At 41.9% G+C, this 13464-nt stretch overlaps 1 protein-coding gene across 1 annotated transcript in view; it reads right to left on the bottom strand.

The window, feature by feature from the left end:
- Positions 1–1480: 1480 nt before the first annotated feature.
- Positions 1481–13464, bottom strand: part of arpp21 (cAMP-regulated phosphoprotein, 21) — a gene marked incomplete at both ends in the record, with an annotated part of 42991 nt that continues 31007 nt past the window's right edge. The window contains 3 exons of the mRNA XM_080734678.1: positions 1481–1597; positions 10591–10670; positions 11627–11729. Coding sequence (XP_080590804.1) covers positions 1481–1597; positions 10591–10670; positions 11627–11729 — 300 coding nt within the window. The remainder of the gene's footprint in view (positions 1598–10590; positions 10671–11626; positions 11730–13464) is intronic.

The following is a 13464-nucleotide window of genomic DNA, read 5'->3' as shown; positions in this document are numbered from 1 at the left end:
CATGTATTTTCGGGGAAAAACCTTTGTCTTGCAATGTAACTACTATACTTTTTTCTTCCCTTTTTATTAATATCACGTAGATGTGTTTCTTTTGGTACTTTAAATAGCAATAATGAGGCTATAAAACAATATTTTTTCCCCATTCATTTCCAATATAAAAACAATCTGCCCTGGTTTTTCTGTCCCACTGGGTTTAAACTAATTAAAACATGTATTTTCGGGGGGAAACCCCTGTTTTGCTATGTAACTATTGTACTTTTGTGTTCCCTTTTTATTAATATCACGTAGATGTGTTTCTTTTGGTACTTTAAATAGCAATAATGAGGCTATGAAAAATATAAGTAATTTTAACTTAACAAATCATCATGATACATTGACTTTGACTCAATACCAAACAATTCATATGATATATATGGTAAATGTTTGCATTTCTGCTTTGCTATATCACATTAAACACTAAAAGAGCTAGGCGTTTTTACTGATTTAGCTGAAATTCATGTAAAAAAAAAAAAAAAAAAACGACTTTATTTAATACTGGGCAATATTGCTAATGCTTATAGGAAAAAATGAAAATCAGACAATGTTTTTATGAACTTATTTTTTTTTCTTTTCAACATGCCCTGGATCCATAGACTGTTATCATTGTCATCTGTGAGAAATCATCAACTGATAAATAACATGTATACCGTCATAGCTATAAACACAAACACGAGACTCTGTATAAATCCATTTCACACATTTTATTTCATTAAAACAGAATATAATATATATTTCAATATCGATATAAAACTATATTGGTGAATATAAATAATGCATTCGGTTACAGCAGCTCTGATAAATACTATTTTTTTTAGCTTTGGTAACAACAGTGACACGTGGATGATGGTGACAATGTGCGTGTGCGCTGAGGTGTGTCTATGTGCGTGCGCACATGCATGGGTTACTGTATGTGGGTGGGTGTGTGCGTGTGTGTGTGTGTGCGCGGTTGACACGAATATCATGATATATATACTGTACCAAGGCAAAATCAGAGTGTGTGTATGTGTGCGTGTGTGTGTAGACCAGTGTTTCTCAACCTTTTTTCTGCATGGGCACACTTTTCATGTCCCAAGAATCCATGGGCACACCAACATAATACGGGGGTGTAAATATCGTCACTGTCGGGAAGAAACCTTGTATCTCCAAGTTTCAAATGTGTACATTTCTTCGCAAAGTAAAGCCCAGCTTCATCATACAAGGCTGTCGCACAACAATAGTGAAACAACCGATCTACAAGCACACAACGCCTCGCGGTGCGAGGCGTTGTCTGCTTGTAGATCGGCTGTTTTCACTAGTTTAAATCATTTTTAAAATGATAAATACAATACTGGCTTTCAAGCAGTTTCGAGGGGCACACTTGGCCCTTCTCAGGGGCACACCAAAGGTCCCCAGGCACAGTGGTTGAGAAACACTGCTCTAGTCAGTACTGGGTGCAGGTGGGTCAGTACTGGGCAGCCCAGGGCTGGGAGCTGAGGCTGCTACAGTGGTGAGAAGGAGGGCCCACCTGGGCCACACAGCAGTACCCCGCCTCTCCACCCACTGCAGGCATCACACTGGTCTGGAGCAGGGAGAGACACAAAGAGAATGGGACAATTAAAACTAGTAAGACGCCTCAGGGCAGTGATGTGGGCATCAGGGATGTGGACATCAGGGCAGTCGCGTCAGTTCAGAAAAAAGCTAAGGTATGGCAACATGACTGTTCCAGTCATGTTGCCGTACCTTAGCAACAGGCATGATACATTCATTTTAAGAAGTACATTTTCGTTTTTATCCCCGTTTCTACGGTTTCTTGAGCAGGATATGGCAGCCTGGAAGTGCAGCTAAACATGTTAGTAAACGTGCCACAATTAACAATAATGCATTGCTAATTGTGCAGCTGACCTGCGGAACCTGGGAATATACCATTTTGTCAAGATGGGGAGAATAAAAGTTGGGAGAATATAATTATAGTACCTTGTTAAAGTGTCCATTTTGTTAAATTTTGCATTTGTAGTTATTTTACTGTAATTTAACAACATAATAACCAGCACAGATAAACAAAGAGACATTCATGGATTTATATTTAAAAGTAACTGTTTATACAGCTGCATACCCCTGCCATACCCAATTGACGCCCCGGGCATAGAAGGGATTTGTTCCCCTGGCATCACAGGGATCTCCATATCTCCATATATGGGCATAGAAGGGATTTGTTCCCCCTGGCATCACAGGGATCTCTCTAACAGGGCATCGTTAATATTGATGACATCAGGGAACTCCATATATGGGCATAAAAGGGATTCTGTTAGTGCGACATCACAGTGAAGCCAGAGTGTGATGTCAGAGCGGCAAACCCATTCTGGTAGAGTCGTTCCCCATTACAGTGACATCAGAGCATGATGACATCATGATGACACATTTTTACGGTCAATGTGTACAAGTCTACACATCTACACGTCACGGACACGGACAAGCTGTGACATATCTTATGGTAAACTGCGACAAGCCCATATCTGGGAATACCCATACAGTGTATATGGACATATTGTGTCACTCTCATGATATCCTGTGAGGTTGTCGCGACGCGAGACAAACTTGCAAATTAATTATGTCCCTTTTATGCCCATATATGGAGATCCCTAGATGTCATCAATATTTAGCCCATATCTGGGAATGCCCATATTATGTCTCTGTTGTTTCAGTGTGAGGTGCTTCTCGCCCTTACAGGAGTAGTTCACCCCCAAAATGACTTTTTTTCTATTGATTACTCATGCCATGGAGACTTGAGTTCAATAATATTTTTGGGGGTTTTGTCGCATTCAACATTTTTATTACAATAAATTTGCCCCATTGACCCGAGTGCATTTGGGTCCTCATCCGGGGGTAAATTTACTATAATCTATTTTTTTTCTTAGGAATGTTACAAAAACCTAAAAATATTGAACTCAAGTCTCCATGGCATGAGTAATCAATAAAATCCTTTAAGGTGTCTTACTAGTATGCTTGTCCTGTAGATCGCCTATTTTCAAAGGATGTTTGCCTTTTTATTTTGGCTTTTGGATTTGTCACAGTACATTTAGACTTACGTACAATGTGTCCTCTGCATTTAACCATCCTAACTATTAGGAGCAGTGAATGCTATTAATACTGTGCCTTGGGAGCAGTTAGGGGTTATGGGTTGGGGGGAGCCATTCCCAGGTGGCCTCTATGCCCACTCAGCTACGCGTTGACACCATGCCCAAAATAGCGACGCCGAGGTTAAAGCGTCCCGGTATTTATCGACTGATTCTACTCGAGTAGCGGCAAAACAACAACAATCGCGTATTATATTACTCCAGACAGTGATGACACGATTAGGCTGTGAGATAATAGTATTGTGTTACGTGACGTAAGGGCTGATCAGTGATCACTAACCAGCGACAGTGTAAAAAATCACACCCGTGTGAACTGAGCGGTGGTTTATCCACCTCATAGATCATGTGTACCGATTTTTGTGACATTTGAAGAAAATATGTAGGAAAAGGAGCAAAAAGTGTGTTTTGGAGAAAAGTCAAGATGGCGGAAAATCTATCCTGGCGCAAATGGGCGTGGCCTATATGGGGAGATGCGTCTTGACCCAAGGAATCCAGGGAAAAAAGAATTTTAATTTTCCGATCTACGGTTCAAGAGTTACGGGGCAAAACGTAAAGTGGGCCGTTATAGCGCCACCATGAGGCCGAGTGATGTAATTATTTTTCGATTCATTCTTAAAATCATTATGAATCTCCTCTCCGAGGTTTGAAACTGTAGCTCCTATGGTTTACGAGAGAAAAATACTTGAAAGTGATTTCTTGCATTGTCCCATTATAAGTCAATGGGGACAATTAAGCGTCGTTTTTTGCCGATTACGTCGGCATGGTAAGGCGGATCAGAACGAAAGGTAATAGCACACCATTCCCGGCCGAGCCGCACATTTTGATGTATATATTGCGCGAGTGGCGTAAATGGTGCGGCACTAGTTACGCGCCGAAGTTTAGGCTACATACACGGACGGAGACAGGCCCACACACACGGCCACGTATAGGAGCGTTGTGACCACCGCTCAAAAAGAGTTGCCGGTCACAGACAGAGCCACTGGTGGAAACAGTATTCACTATTCACATTTGAAACTTTTTTCTAAAAGTATCAATACTGCAATGTAGAAATACTCTGTTACAAATAAAAGTCTGGGGGGGGGGAAAGTACAGAAGTATATTGGTATAAAAATGTACTTAAAGTACCAAAAGAAGAGTGTACTCATTGTGCAGAATGTACCATTTCAAGTTTTCAAATGTATACAAATCTTTTGAAAATAGCAGATCTGCAAGCTCACAATGCGTCGCATCGTGACGCATTGTGAGCTTGTAGGTCAGCTATTTCCAAATGGCAGAAATGCATATACCGTTGTTTCCCATTGAGATTGGCACATTTCACCCAGGTTTTTTCATCTCACTCACGTCACTTTGTCTGCTGACCTCACTCAGCCACGAAATAAACAGAAAAAAAACTAAAATGAAAATAAAACAATTCACAGGAGGCAAGCAGTGATCGCCCCATGATGTGAACTGCAATGTAGTTTCAAATGCACTACATTGAAGGCGCTTTTTGAGAGTGAAATAAGAAGACACGTGTGACATGTGTGATCTGGGCAGCTTGCCCCAGGAAATGTGCCAAGCTCAATAGCGAACAGCGGAAGGGCTGAAGTGGTTCATGTATGTTTGCTTTTGTGATAATAGTAAGTAACTAGTAACTAAGGTTTTCAAATAATTGCAGTGGAGTAAAACTGAAACTTGGAAATGCTCAAGTAAAACACAAACACCTCAAAACGTTACCCAAGTACAGTATTTGAGTAAATGTACTAAGTTACTTGGTCGGAGCCCCGAGCAGGGGCATCGCACCAAATGCTGGACCCTGGGTGCTTTAACTATTGACAAATAGCAGATCTACAAGCTCGCAGCGAGCTTGTAGATCTGCTATTTTTTTTTTATCTGGAAAATTTGTCTTTGAATATTATTATATAAGGTTTTTTGAAAAACCTATGTTTCTATGTCAGCGGTGCTTCAAACCTTTTCATGTCAAGGACCCCCAAAATGATACATATTTGGCCACGGACCCCCATCTCAAAATATTTCATTCCAGGGACCCCCCAGAAGCAAAATTGGAGTTGCAAATGTTCGCATTAAAAAAATACATATTCAAAGATTTTCACCCATTTTCACGACTTTTCAAAAATAGCAGATCCACAAGCTCGCAGCGCGGCACCGAGTGCCGCGCTGTGAGCTTGTGTATCTGCTATTTTTGAAAAGTTAAAGTATAAAATGATTAAAGGGATATTTCACTTTCAAAAAAACTTTTGGTAATTTTATTGTCTAATCAGGCTTTTATGAACACCCTGAACAGTTTTTAATTTTCTTCATTCAGTATTTAGATATTTGATGTAAATGTTATCAGGCCCTCCAGGCCAAGGGCCTCTACCCAGTACCCACACACACCCATTGTAACTTCAAACTTCATTTTAACCATGATAGATTCATTAAAAACACCCATTATTTTTTTCTGGTGACTCATACTACCCTCCTAATACGTGAGCAGGCCGTGTTTTTTTGATAACTTTTTTCATTGATTTTTAATAATAATTTTTTGTATTTCATTTTTTCCATTTTCCCAAATAATTATTCAAAATAAATGAAAAAAAAAAAAAGTTATTGAAAAAACACTGCCTGCTCACGTATTAGGGTGGTATCATGAGTCACAAGAAAAAAAATAATGGGTGTTTTTTTAATGAATCTATCATTGAAGTTACAATGGGTGTGTGTGGGGAGAAAAGCCCATAAGGTGTTTCCCTGTTGAAAGTGGAATATCCCTTTAAGGCCCCCTCCACCTTGGGCCCTAGTAACTCAGTCCCACTCCCCCCCATTGTGACGCCCCTGGCCCTGAGCTATGCCAGGCAGTCGGTCGGTGGGTCGGTCGGCCCGCGGGTGTCCAATAACAGCCGTGTCAGTCCGAGGTTGTTTACCGGACCTTTGAAGCGATTACGTGACAAGATGGCAGAGGATCAGCCAGCTCAGCGGCCTTGTGCAGGGGCGTCACAAGGGGGGGACTGAGTTACTAGGGCCCAAGGTGGAGAGGCCTGGACTTATTTTATACTTTAGCTATTGGAAAAACAGCAGATCTACAAGCTCGCAGCGCGGCACCGAGTGCCGCGCTGCGAGCTTGTAGATCTGCTGTTTTTGAAAAGGTCGTGAAAATGAGTGCAAATCTTTGAATAGATGTACTTTTTTAAGCGAACATTTGTAACTCGAATTTTGCTTCTGGGGGGGGGGGGGGGGTCCCTGGAACTAAATATTTTGAGATTTGGGTCCGTGTGGCCAAATACGTAACATTTTGGGGGTCCTTCACGTGAAAAGGTTTGAGCACCACAGACATAGAAAGATAGGTTTTTACCAAAAACCTTAGAAGGATTTGAAATGTTCAAAGACTTGCGCACATTTTCACGATTTTTCAAAAAAGAATTGCAGATCTACAAGCTTATATATATCTTCTGTTTTTCAATAGTTAGAGCACAAAATAACGCGTAATCACGGGTGGGTTCCCATGTCTAAATGGGTTAAACCCCCTCCTCCCCCTATGAAGAACATTCATGGGGGGGGCCCGCAGTGAATCCTCGTACCCACAGGGGCCCGGAATTTGGGGCGACACCCCTGGCCTTGTGTTTAAGAGTGAGCCGCCCCTGGGATGATCGGAAGGTCAAGGTTGAATCGCCCCCCCGGGTGAGTCATACCAAAGACTATATAAAAATGGTCACCCAAATACCAATTACCAAGGCCTCTGTCTCTCTATGCCTGGCACTCAGCGTCATCAAGGGTTGGATTTGTGGGGGAGGGGGGGCTAGTTGCTGACACGCTATGGCTTCATGTCCAGGAGGGTGTACTGTCTTGTACACCAGGGGTTTTCAAAGTGGGTGACGGGTGACCCTGGGGTGCCGTGACGGCAGTCCAGGGGTGCCGCGAGATAGTTTGATAATATTTGGAATTTATTTGGACACACAAAAAATATTTAGTATCATTTTAAACTTGAAGTACAAAGTTATTCAGTCAGTTCTAACCAAAACGGCTATTATCTCAACGTTTTCCTCGCAACATAAGCACGAAAATATCGTCACTGTCGGGCAGAAACCTTGTATCTCCAAGTTTCAAATGTGTACGTCTTTTGGTAAAGCAAAGCCCTGCTTCATCACACAAGAACAAGGCTGTCGCACAAAACTAGTGAAAACAGCCGATCTACAAGCACACAACGCCTCGCGATGCGAGGCATTTTATAGATAATACAAAATTAACTGTTTTGGACATACAAGGTTTCCACCCGACAATGACGATATGCTATAAATATAAGGTGCTGGGAGTGAAAATTATAATGTAGGGGTGTCTCGGATTAAAAAAATATTCATGGGGTGCCCTGAGACAAAAAAGTTTGGGAACCCCTGTTGTACACAGTGGTGGAAAGGATACTAACGACGTTTTCGGGCCAGGTAGGGCCTAATTAGCCTGGCGTTGCTCATACTAATTCCTCACTGCGTATGGGATATCAGTCTGGACTCGCGAGCAGAATTTTCATTTCCAAGGGGTGGGTTAAAAAAAAAGACTCTGGACACGATTGGTTAGACCAGACCAATGCTGGGCCCTGACTGGTCCCCCAGATCTTTGTGGAGAGGAAATGGATTCACAATTGAGCGGGGCCAGATCCATATTCGCCAAGGGCACGTTTTTTTTTTTTTTTGCCCAGGCGGATTGGTCTGGTTCCAGGCTAGGGCCTAATATGTATGAGAATTATTTGGGCCGGCCCGGTTATGGCCCAGTTAGGTCGGGCCTTCATTTTCAGGCCTGTTGAGAACTCTACAATTATTTGAAAACTTTAGTTATTATAGTATAGTTACTTTGTAGATTTTGATTATTATTACAAAACATTACATGAAGCACTTCAGCCCTATTATATCTCTGCTGTCGGGCCGAAACCTCCAAACTCCTAAATGTTCATTTTCGGGAAAATGAGCTCAAGTGGTGTTAGGAGGTTTTGTCCCAAGCACTTTTTACTACTTTCCATTGGTTCAATATTATTTTAACCAACACTCAGATGTAAAGGGTGTTCAATAGCCCTGATTTATGCCCAAAAATCTAAAACCTAAAAAATGGAGTTAAGAGGTTTTGGCCAGACAATGACGATATACAATTTCGTCCATTTGAGAATAGGTGAGCTACAAGCTCACAATGCGTCGCATCCTGACACATTGTGATCTTGCAGATCTGCTGTTTTCAAAAGATTCGTATACATTTTGAAAACTTGAAATGCAACATTCTGCACGAGTACTTTCTACTTTTGGTACAACGCCTCGCGATGAGCATGTAGTTCTGCTATTTTCACAATAGAACCATGTTATACCAAATGTAATGTAGCACAGTAATATTGGATCATTCCGTTCTTGACAATAAGCAATCCTACTGTTTGAATGCTGTACAGACGCACACTTGGAGCAAAAAATAATGATAGAAAAAAATACAAAGGATTTTTGTTTTTCAACTTCGACTTTCTCTGGTGGGAGTCGACTTGTGTAATGAAGTCGACTCAGTCGACTTGTCGACATTTTCGTTAATGCCCTACAACAGAGTATTTCTACATTGCAGTACTGATAGTTTTTCTTAAAGGGCCATTTCACCTCTGGGACAACGCGATCTTATTTTATTGTTGTTTGGGACAGGATCAACACAATCCTGAGTTATTCTTTGTGTTCAATCTGTGTTTTTAGATATTTTAGTATTTCAGCATGTACTAGTGATGTGTTTTGCATCATGCGTTTTGCATCACTAGTACATGCTGAAATACTACAATATCTCAAAACATAGATTGAACACAAAAAATAACTCAGGATTGTGTTGATCTTGTCCCAAACAACAATAAAATAAGATCGGGTTGTCCCAGAGGTGAAATGACCCTTTAAGTAAACGTATCACTGGTCGTGCGTCAAGCCGCCTCACGCAACAGAAACAGGAGACGGGGGCTGCTGACCTCGTGGCCGCGGGCAACATGGCTCCGCTGTTTCCCCAGGGCTATACCTACTCACTTACTCATTTATTTATGGCGGGAGGACTGGGTTGTAAACAGAAACGTTGTCAGGCATGGCAGCGCGCTGGCCCGGGGCCCGACGTTGACACGACGGGCCTCGAAAAATGCAGACGAGGCAGTTTGTAAATTCTGTCTCGTTGGGACGAGTGACCGCAGAAAGGTGGCAACAAGTCAAAAATGTACACAACACGAGCGCCCCCAGATCCCAGCATCCTGCCAGGGGCCGTTCATTAAACCAGGGGTTTTCAAAGTGGGTGACGGGGCACCCTGGGGTGCCGTGACAGCAGTCCAGGGGTGCCGCGAGATCATTTGATAATATTTGGAATTTATTTGGACACTTGAAAAAATATTTAGTATCATTTTAAACTTGAAGTACAAAGTTATTTTCAGTCAGTTCTAACCAAAACGGCTATTATCTCAACGTTTCCCTCGCAACATAATCACTCAAATATCGTCACTGTCGGGCAGAAACCTCGTATCTCCAAGTTTCAAATGTGTACGTCTTTTGGTAAAGCAAAGCCCTGCTTCATCATACAAGACTGTCGCACAAAACTAGTGAAAACAGACGATCTACACAACGCCTCTGCGTTGTGTGCTTGTAGATCTGCTGTTTTCACTAGTTTGGTACATTTTATAGATGAAAAATACAAAACAAACGGTTTTGTACATACAAGGTTTCCACCCGACAACGACAATATGCTATAAATATAATGTACTGGGAGTGAAAATCATAATGTAGGGGTGCCTCGGATTAAAAAAAATATTCATGGGGTGCCCTGAGACAAAACTGTTTGGGAACCCCTGCATTAAACAGACAGTGAGAATGTGCTATGGTGGCGCAGTGGTAAAGTTCCTGGCCACTACAGCGGAGGTTGTGGGTTCAAATCCAGCACGGCGCATCTGAACCTAATTCACCCATTAGAATGTCCTTTTCCATTTAAAATACACTTGTTTAGTTTATTTTTTATATGTTCTACTACTTTAATGGTCAAGTAAAAAAATGTCATGATGGTGACAGCAATAGTCTCACCTGTAAGGGAAAGTAAATTGTTTGTATGGACCAATTTTCATCCGTTTTTACGTTTTATTTTGTTACTTTATATTTTCAATTTCAGATGAATTTAAATTAGTTTTTAAAGCAGGTTTGCAATTTTAGTTTAGTTTTAGTTTTTATTTGTTTTACCTTTTTATTGTAACGACAAGAAGGTCGGAAATGTTTTGAATTTCTTTTACAAAGATTAAAACTGAGGACATTTCCTCTATGATTTGTAGTTTCGTAAACAGCACTTAGTATCTTTATCGTTAGTTACTAATGTTGCTTTGTAGTCTCGTTTTTATTCTCATTTCATTTAACAAAAAATGTTTGTTTGTTCTAATTCTATTTTGTTATTTTGTTAGTTTCAGTGAACTATGATAATAACCCTGGTAAGGACGTACCTGTACGGTGCCACACTGATGGGAGGCCATGGCTGGGTAGTTCTGGGACCCCTGGACCCCCAGGACACCGGGAGCATAACCTGACACACACACACACACACACACACACACACACACACACACACACACACACACACACACACACACACGCACACACACACATTTAGCCATGAATTGCGGACACAGTTCCATCTATATCCACCTTCGACCGCTTGTCCGGAGACGGGTCACATGGGCAACAATTCATTTCAGCAGATCCCGAGGCGTTCCCAGGCCAGCTTGGAGATATAAGTCTCCTCCTCCAAGTAGGACATGCAGCGAGGACCTCCCTGTAGGGAGACGCTCGGGAGGCATCCGTAGTAGATCTCTAAGGGATATGCCAGCCACTCATTTTGTCCGTGTGCATCCGCGACCTCAAGTTAAGTTGACGTAATAAGTCTATACATTTATTACACATCTGTTGTTGGTTTCTGTGACGAGCAGAAGCAGCAGGCAAAGAGACCGGTTCACTGTGAGACCCTCAGACTAACATCTCTGACAGTGTAACGGCCCCCCTCCCTACTGCCAGGAACACACACACACACACACACACACACAGACACACACACACACACGCGCGCGCATACTTTGAGAAATACACACACGGCTGTCACGATTATGACATTTTACATGACGATTAATTGTCACTCAAATAATTGCGATTAACGGTTTAATTGTGTTTTTGTCTTTGACAATTACATTTCTGTTGGGCTTGTAGGCTTTGAAGTTGCACATGGGAGATATGACACATAACCTAAATATACAAAGAAATTACTGACATATTAGACAACTTCATACTTAAAAAAGAACATTGATAGTGGAAATAGCCGATCTGCTATTTCCACTCTTTTCTTTTTTTTAATTTATGAACATTTTTCAAAATGGAAACGATAATGGCGATCATGAAAAAGAATCCCGATTACATCAAATATTTGCGATTAGACGATTATTATGTAATGATTGTGACTGCCCTAACAGCGGTAATACCAGCGGTTACCTGCAGGTGGCGCTCCCTGGCCGTGCACGTGCTGGTTGGGCGAGGCAGGCCTGCATGTCTGTGAGGCAGCAGGGTACTGGGTGGAGTAATAATACACAGGCATCTGGCAAGACAAGACAAAACAACACCACGTTGTTAAAGAGGTGGTGCCATAGTTTTGTACTTTTTCTGTTTTTCATGTGTCTAGGAGGTTGAAAGTACTTCATTAGACCCCCTGGTGTGTTTTTTTTTGAGAAATGATGTATTCTCTTAGTATTTGTTTGTTTTCTCTTGGAGGCTGCCACCTTGTGGTGAAAAGTGTCAGTTAAAAAACACAGATAGTAAGTATGTCACAGTATCAACTCCTCCCCAATTACCATTCACCCAACACTGTGGGGTGTGGCTATATCAGCTGGGTCACCACCCACGAAGGCATCCTTGCATACTTAATGAACTGGGGGTGTGGCCACATAAAAACCCAATTTTAACTCTTTCTGTATACTTTTTTTGGAAAAAATCTTCCTCCTAGTATAATCATAATACCTGATAATCATGTTTTAGAGGGGGGGGGGGGAATCATGGCACCACCTCTTTAACCATGTTCAACCTACCACCACCTGTTCTTGGACCGTGCATCTATCACCCCTTTTCCACTGACATGGCCCAACACCCCACCACACCACACCGCCCACTTGTGCCAGGCTTTCCACTACAAGGACCTGGGTAGAGTGGTGTGAAAGTGGTACTAAACGTGGTACTAAAAAGTATCCAATACAGAGTAGAGCATTAACGACTTGTGATTTTTGCAAGTCGACTCGACTCAGTAAAAAGTTGAGTTGAAGTCGACTTTATCGTTTGATGACGTCATCACATCACACACGACCCCCCCCAATTATTTTGGGGGGTGTCCAGATGATTAACTTAATGTGCAACATTGTTTTCTCACTCAACTGTAAACAAACCAACATAAAGTGTATAGAGGGTATCTGCACATTTCTAAAATGACAAATTAAACATTGTCCAAATTGTCAAATATATAGAGGCAGAAATTGTGAAAATAGCCGATCTACATGCTCACAACGCCATGTAGATCTGCTATTTTCACAATAGAACCATGTTACACCAAATGAACGGTAATGTAGCAGTGTAATATTGGATCATTCCGTCCTTGACAATAAGCAATCCTACTGTTTGAATGTTGTACAGACGCACACATGAAGCAAAAATAATGATAGAAAAGAAAATGCGAAGGATTTTTTTTTTTTCAACTTCGACTTTCGACTTTTTCTGGTGGGAGTCGACTTGTGTAAAGAGGTCGACTCAGTCGACTTGTCGACTTTTTCGTTAATGCCCTACTATGAAGCATTTGGGCTGAGGCTCGTTCTTGTAAAGGAGCGTTTGTTTTCGTTGGAGACGACGGAGGCGCACCGTCTCAAGCGGACTTGAGCCACCTGAGACACCACCGAGCGAGCTAAATCGAGCGGGTCGCAGTGTCGAGCGGTGCGAAGTCCGCTTGAGCCGACTCAGTGCCGCCCGAGTTACGTCATAGGCATACATGTATTTACTGTATTAATTAGCGGACGTAGCAGATCCACAATGTCAATACGTACACTTTATAATCCGCTGCAGACATTGATGTATTATAGTTATACAGTACACTCTAGCCTATATTCACAGTACATTCCAGACAGACTGTGGATAAATATATTTCTCGTGTGAGGCATTTATACAGTGAGCAATTAATCTGTATCTGTGCTGTGTGTGTGTGTGCGTCTGTCTGTGGCCCAGTTTGCTCACTCCAAGAAGTGCCACCCCGTGGCTGCATCTTGGAACTACACCGCATGACCTAAAAGTCTGAA

Source organism: Nannobrachium achirus (genome assembly GCF_963921795.1).
Source record: "Nannobrachium achirus genome assembly, chromosome: 10".
Taxonomy (NCBI): Eukaryota; Metazoa; Chordata; class Actinopteri; order Myctophiformes; family Myctophidae; genus Nannobrachium; species Nannobrachium achirus.
Note: the sequence above shows the minus strand (reverse complement) of the source record. Positions and strands in the feature narration are given on the sequence as shown.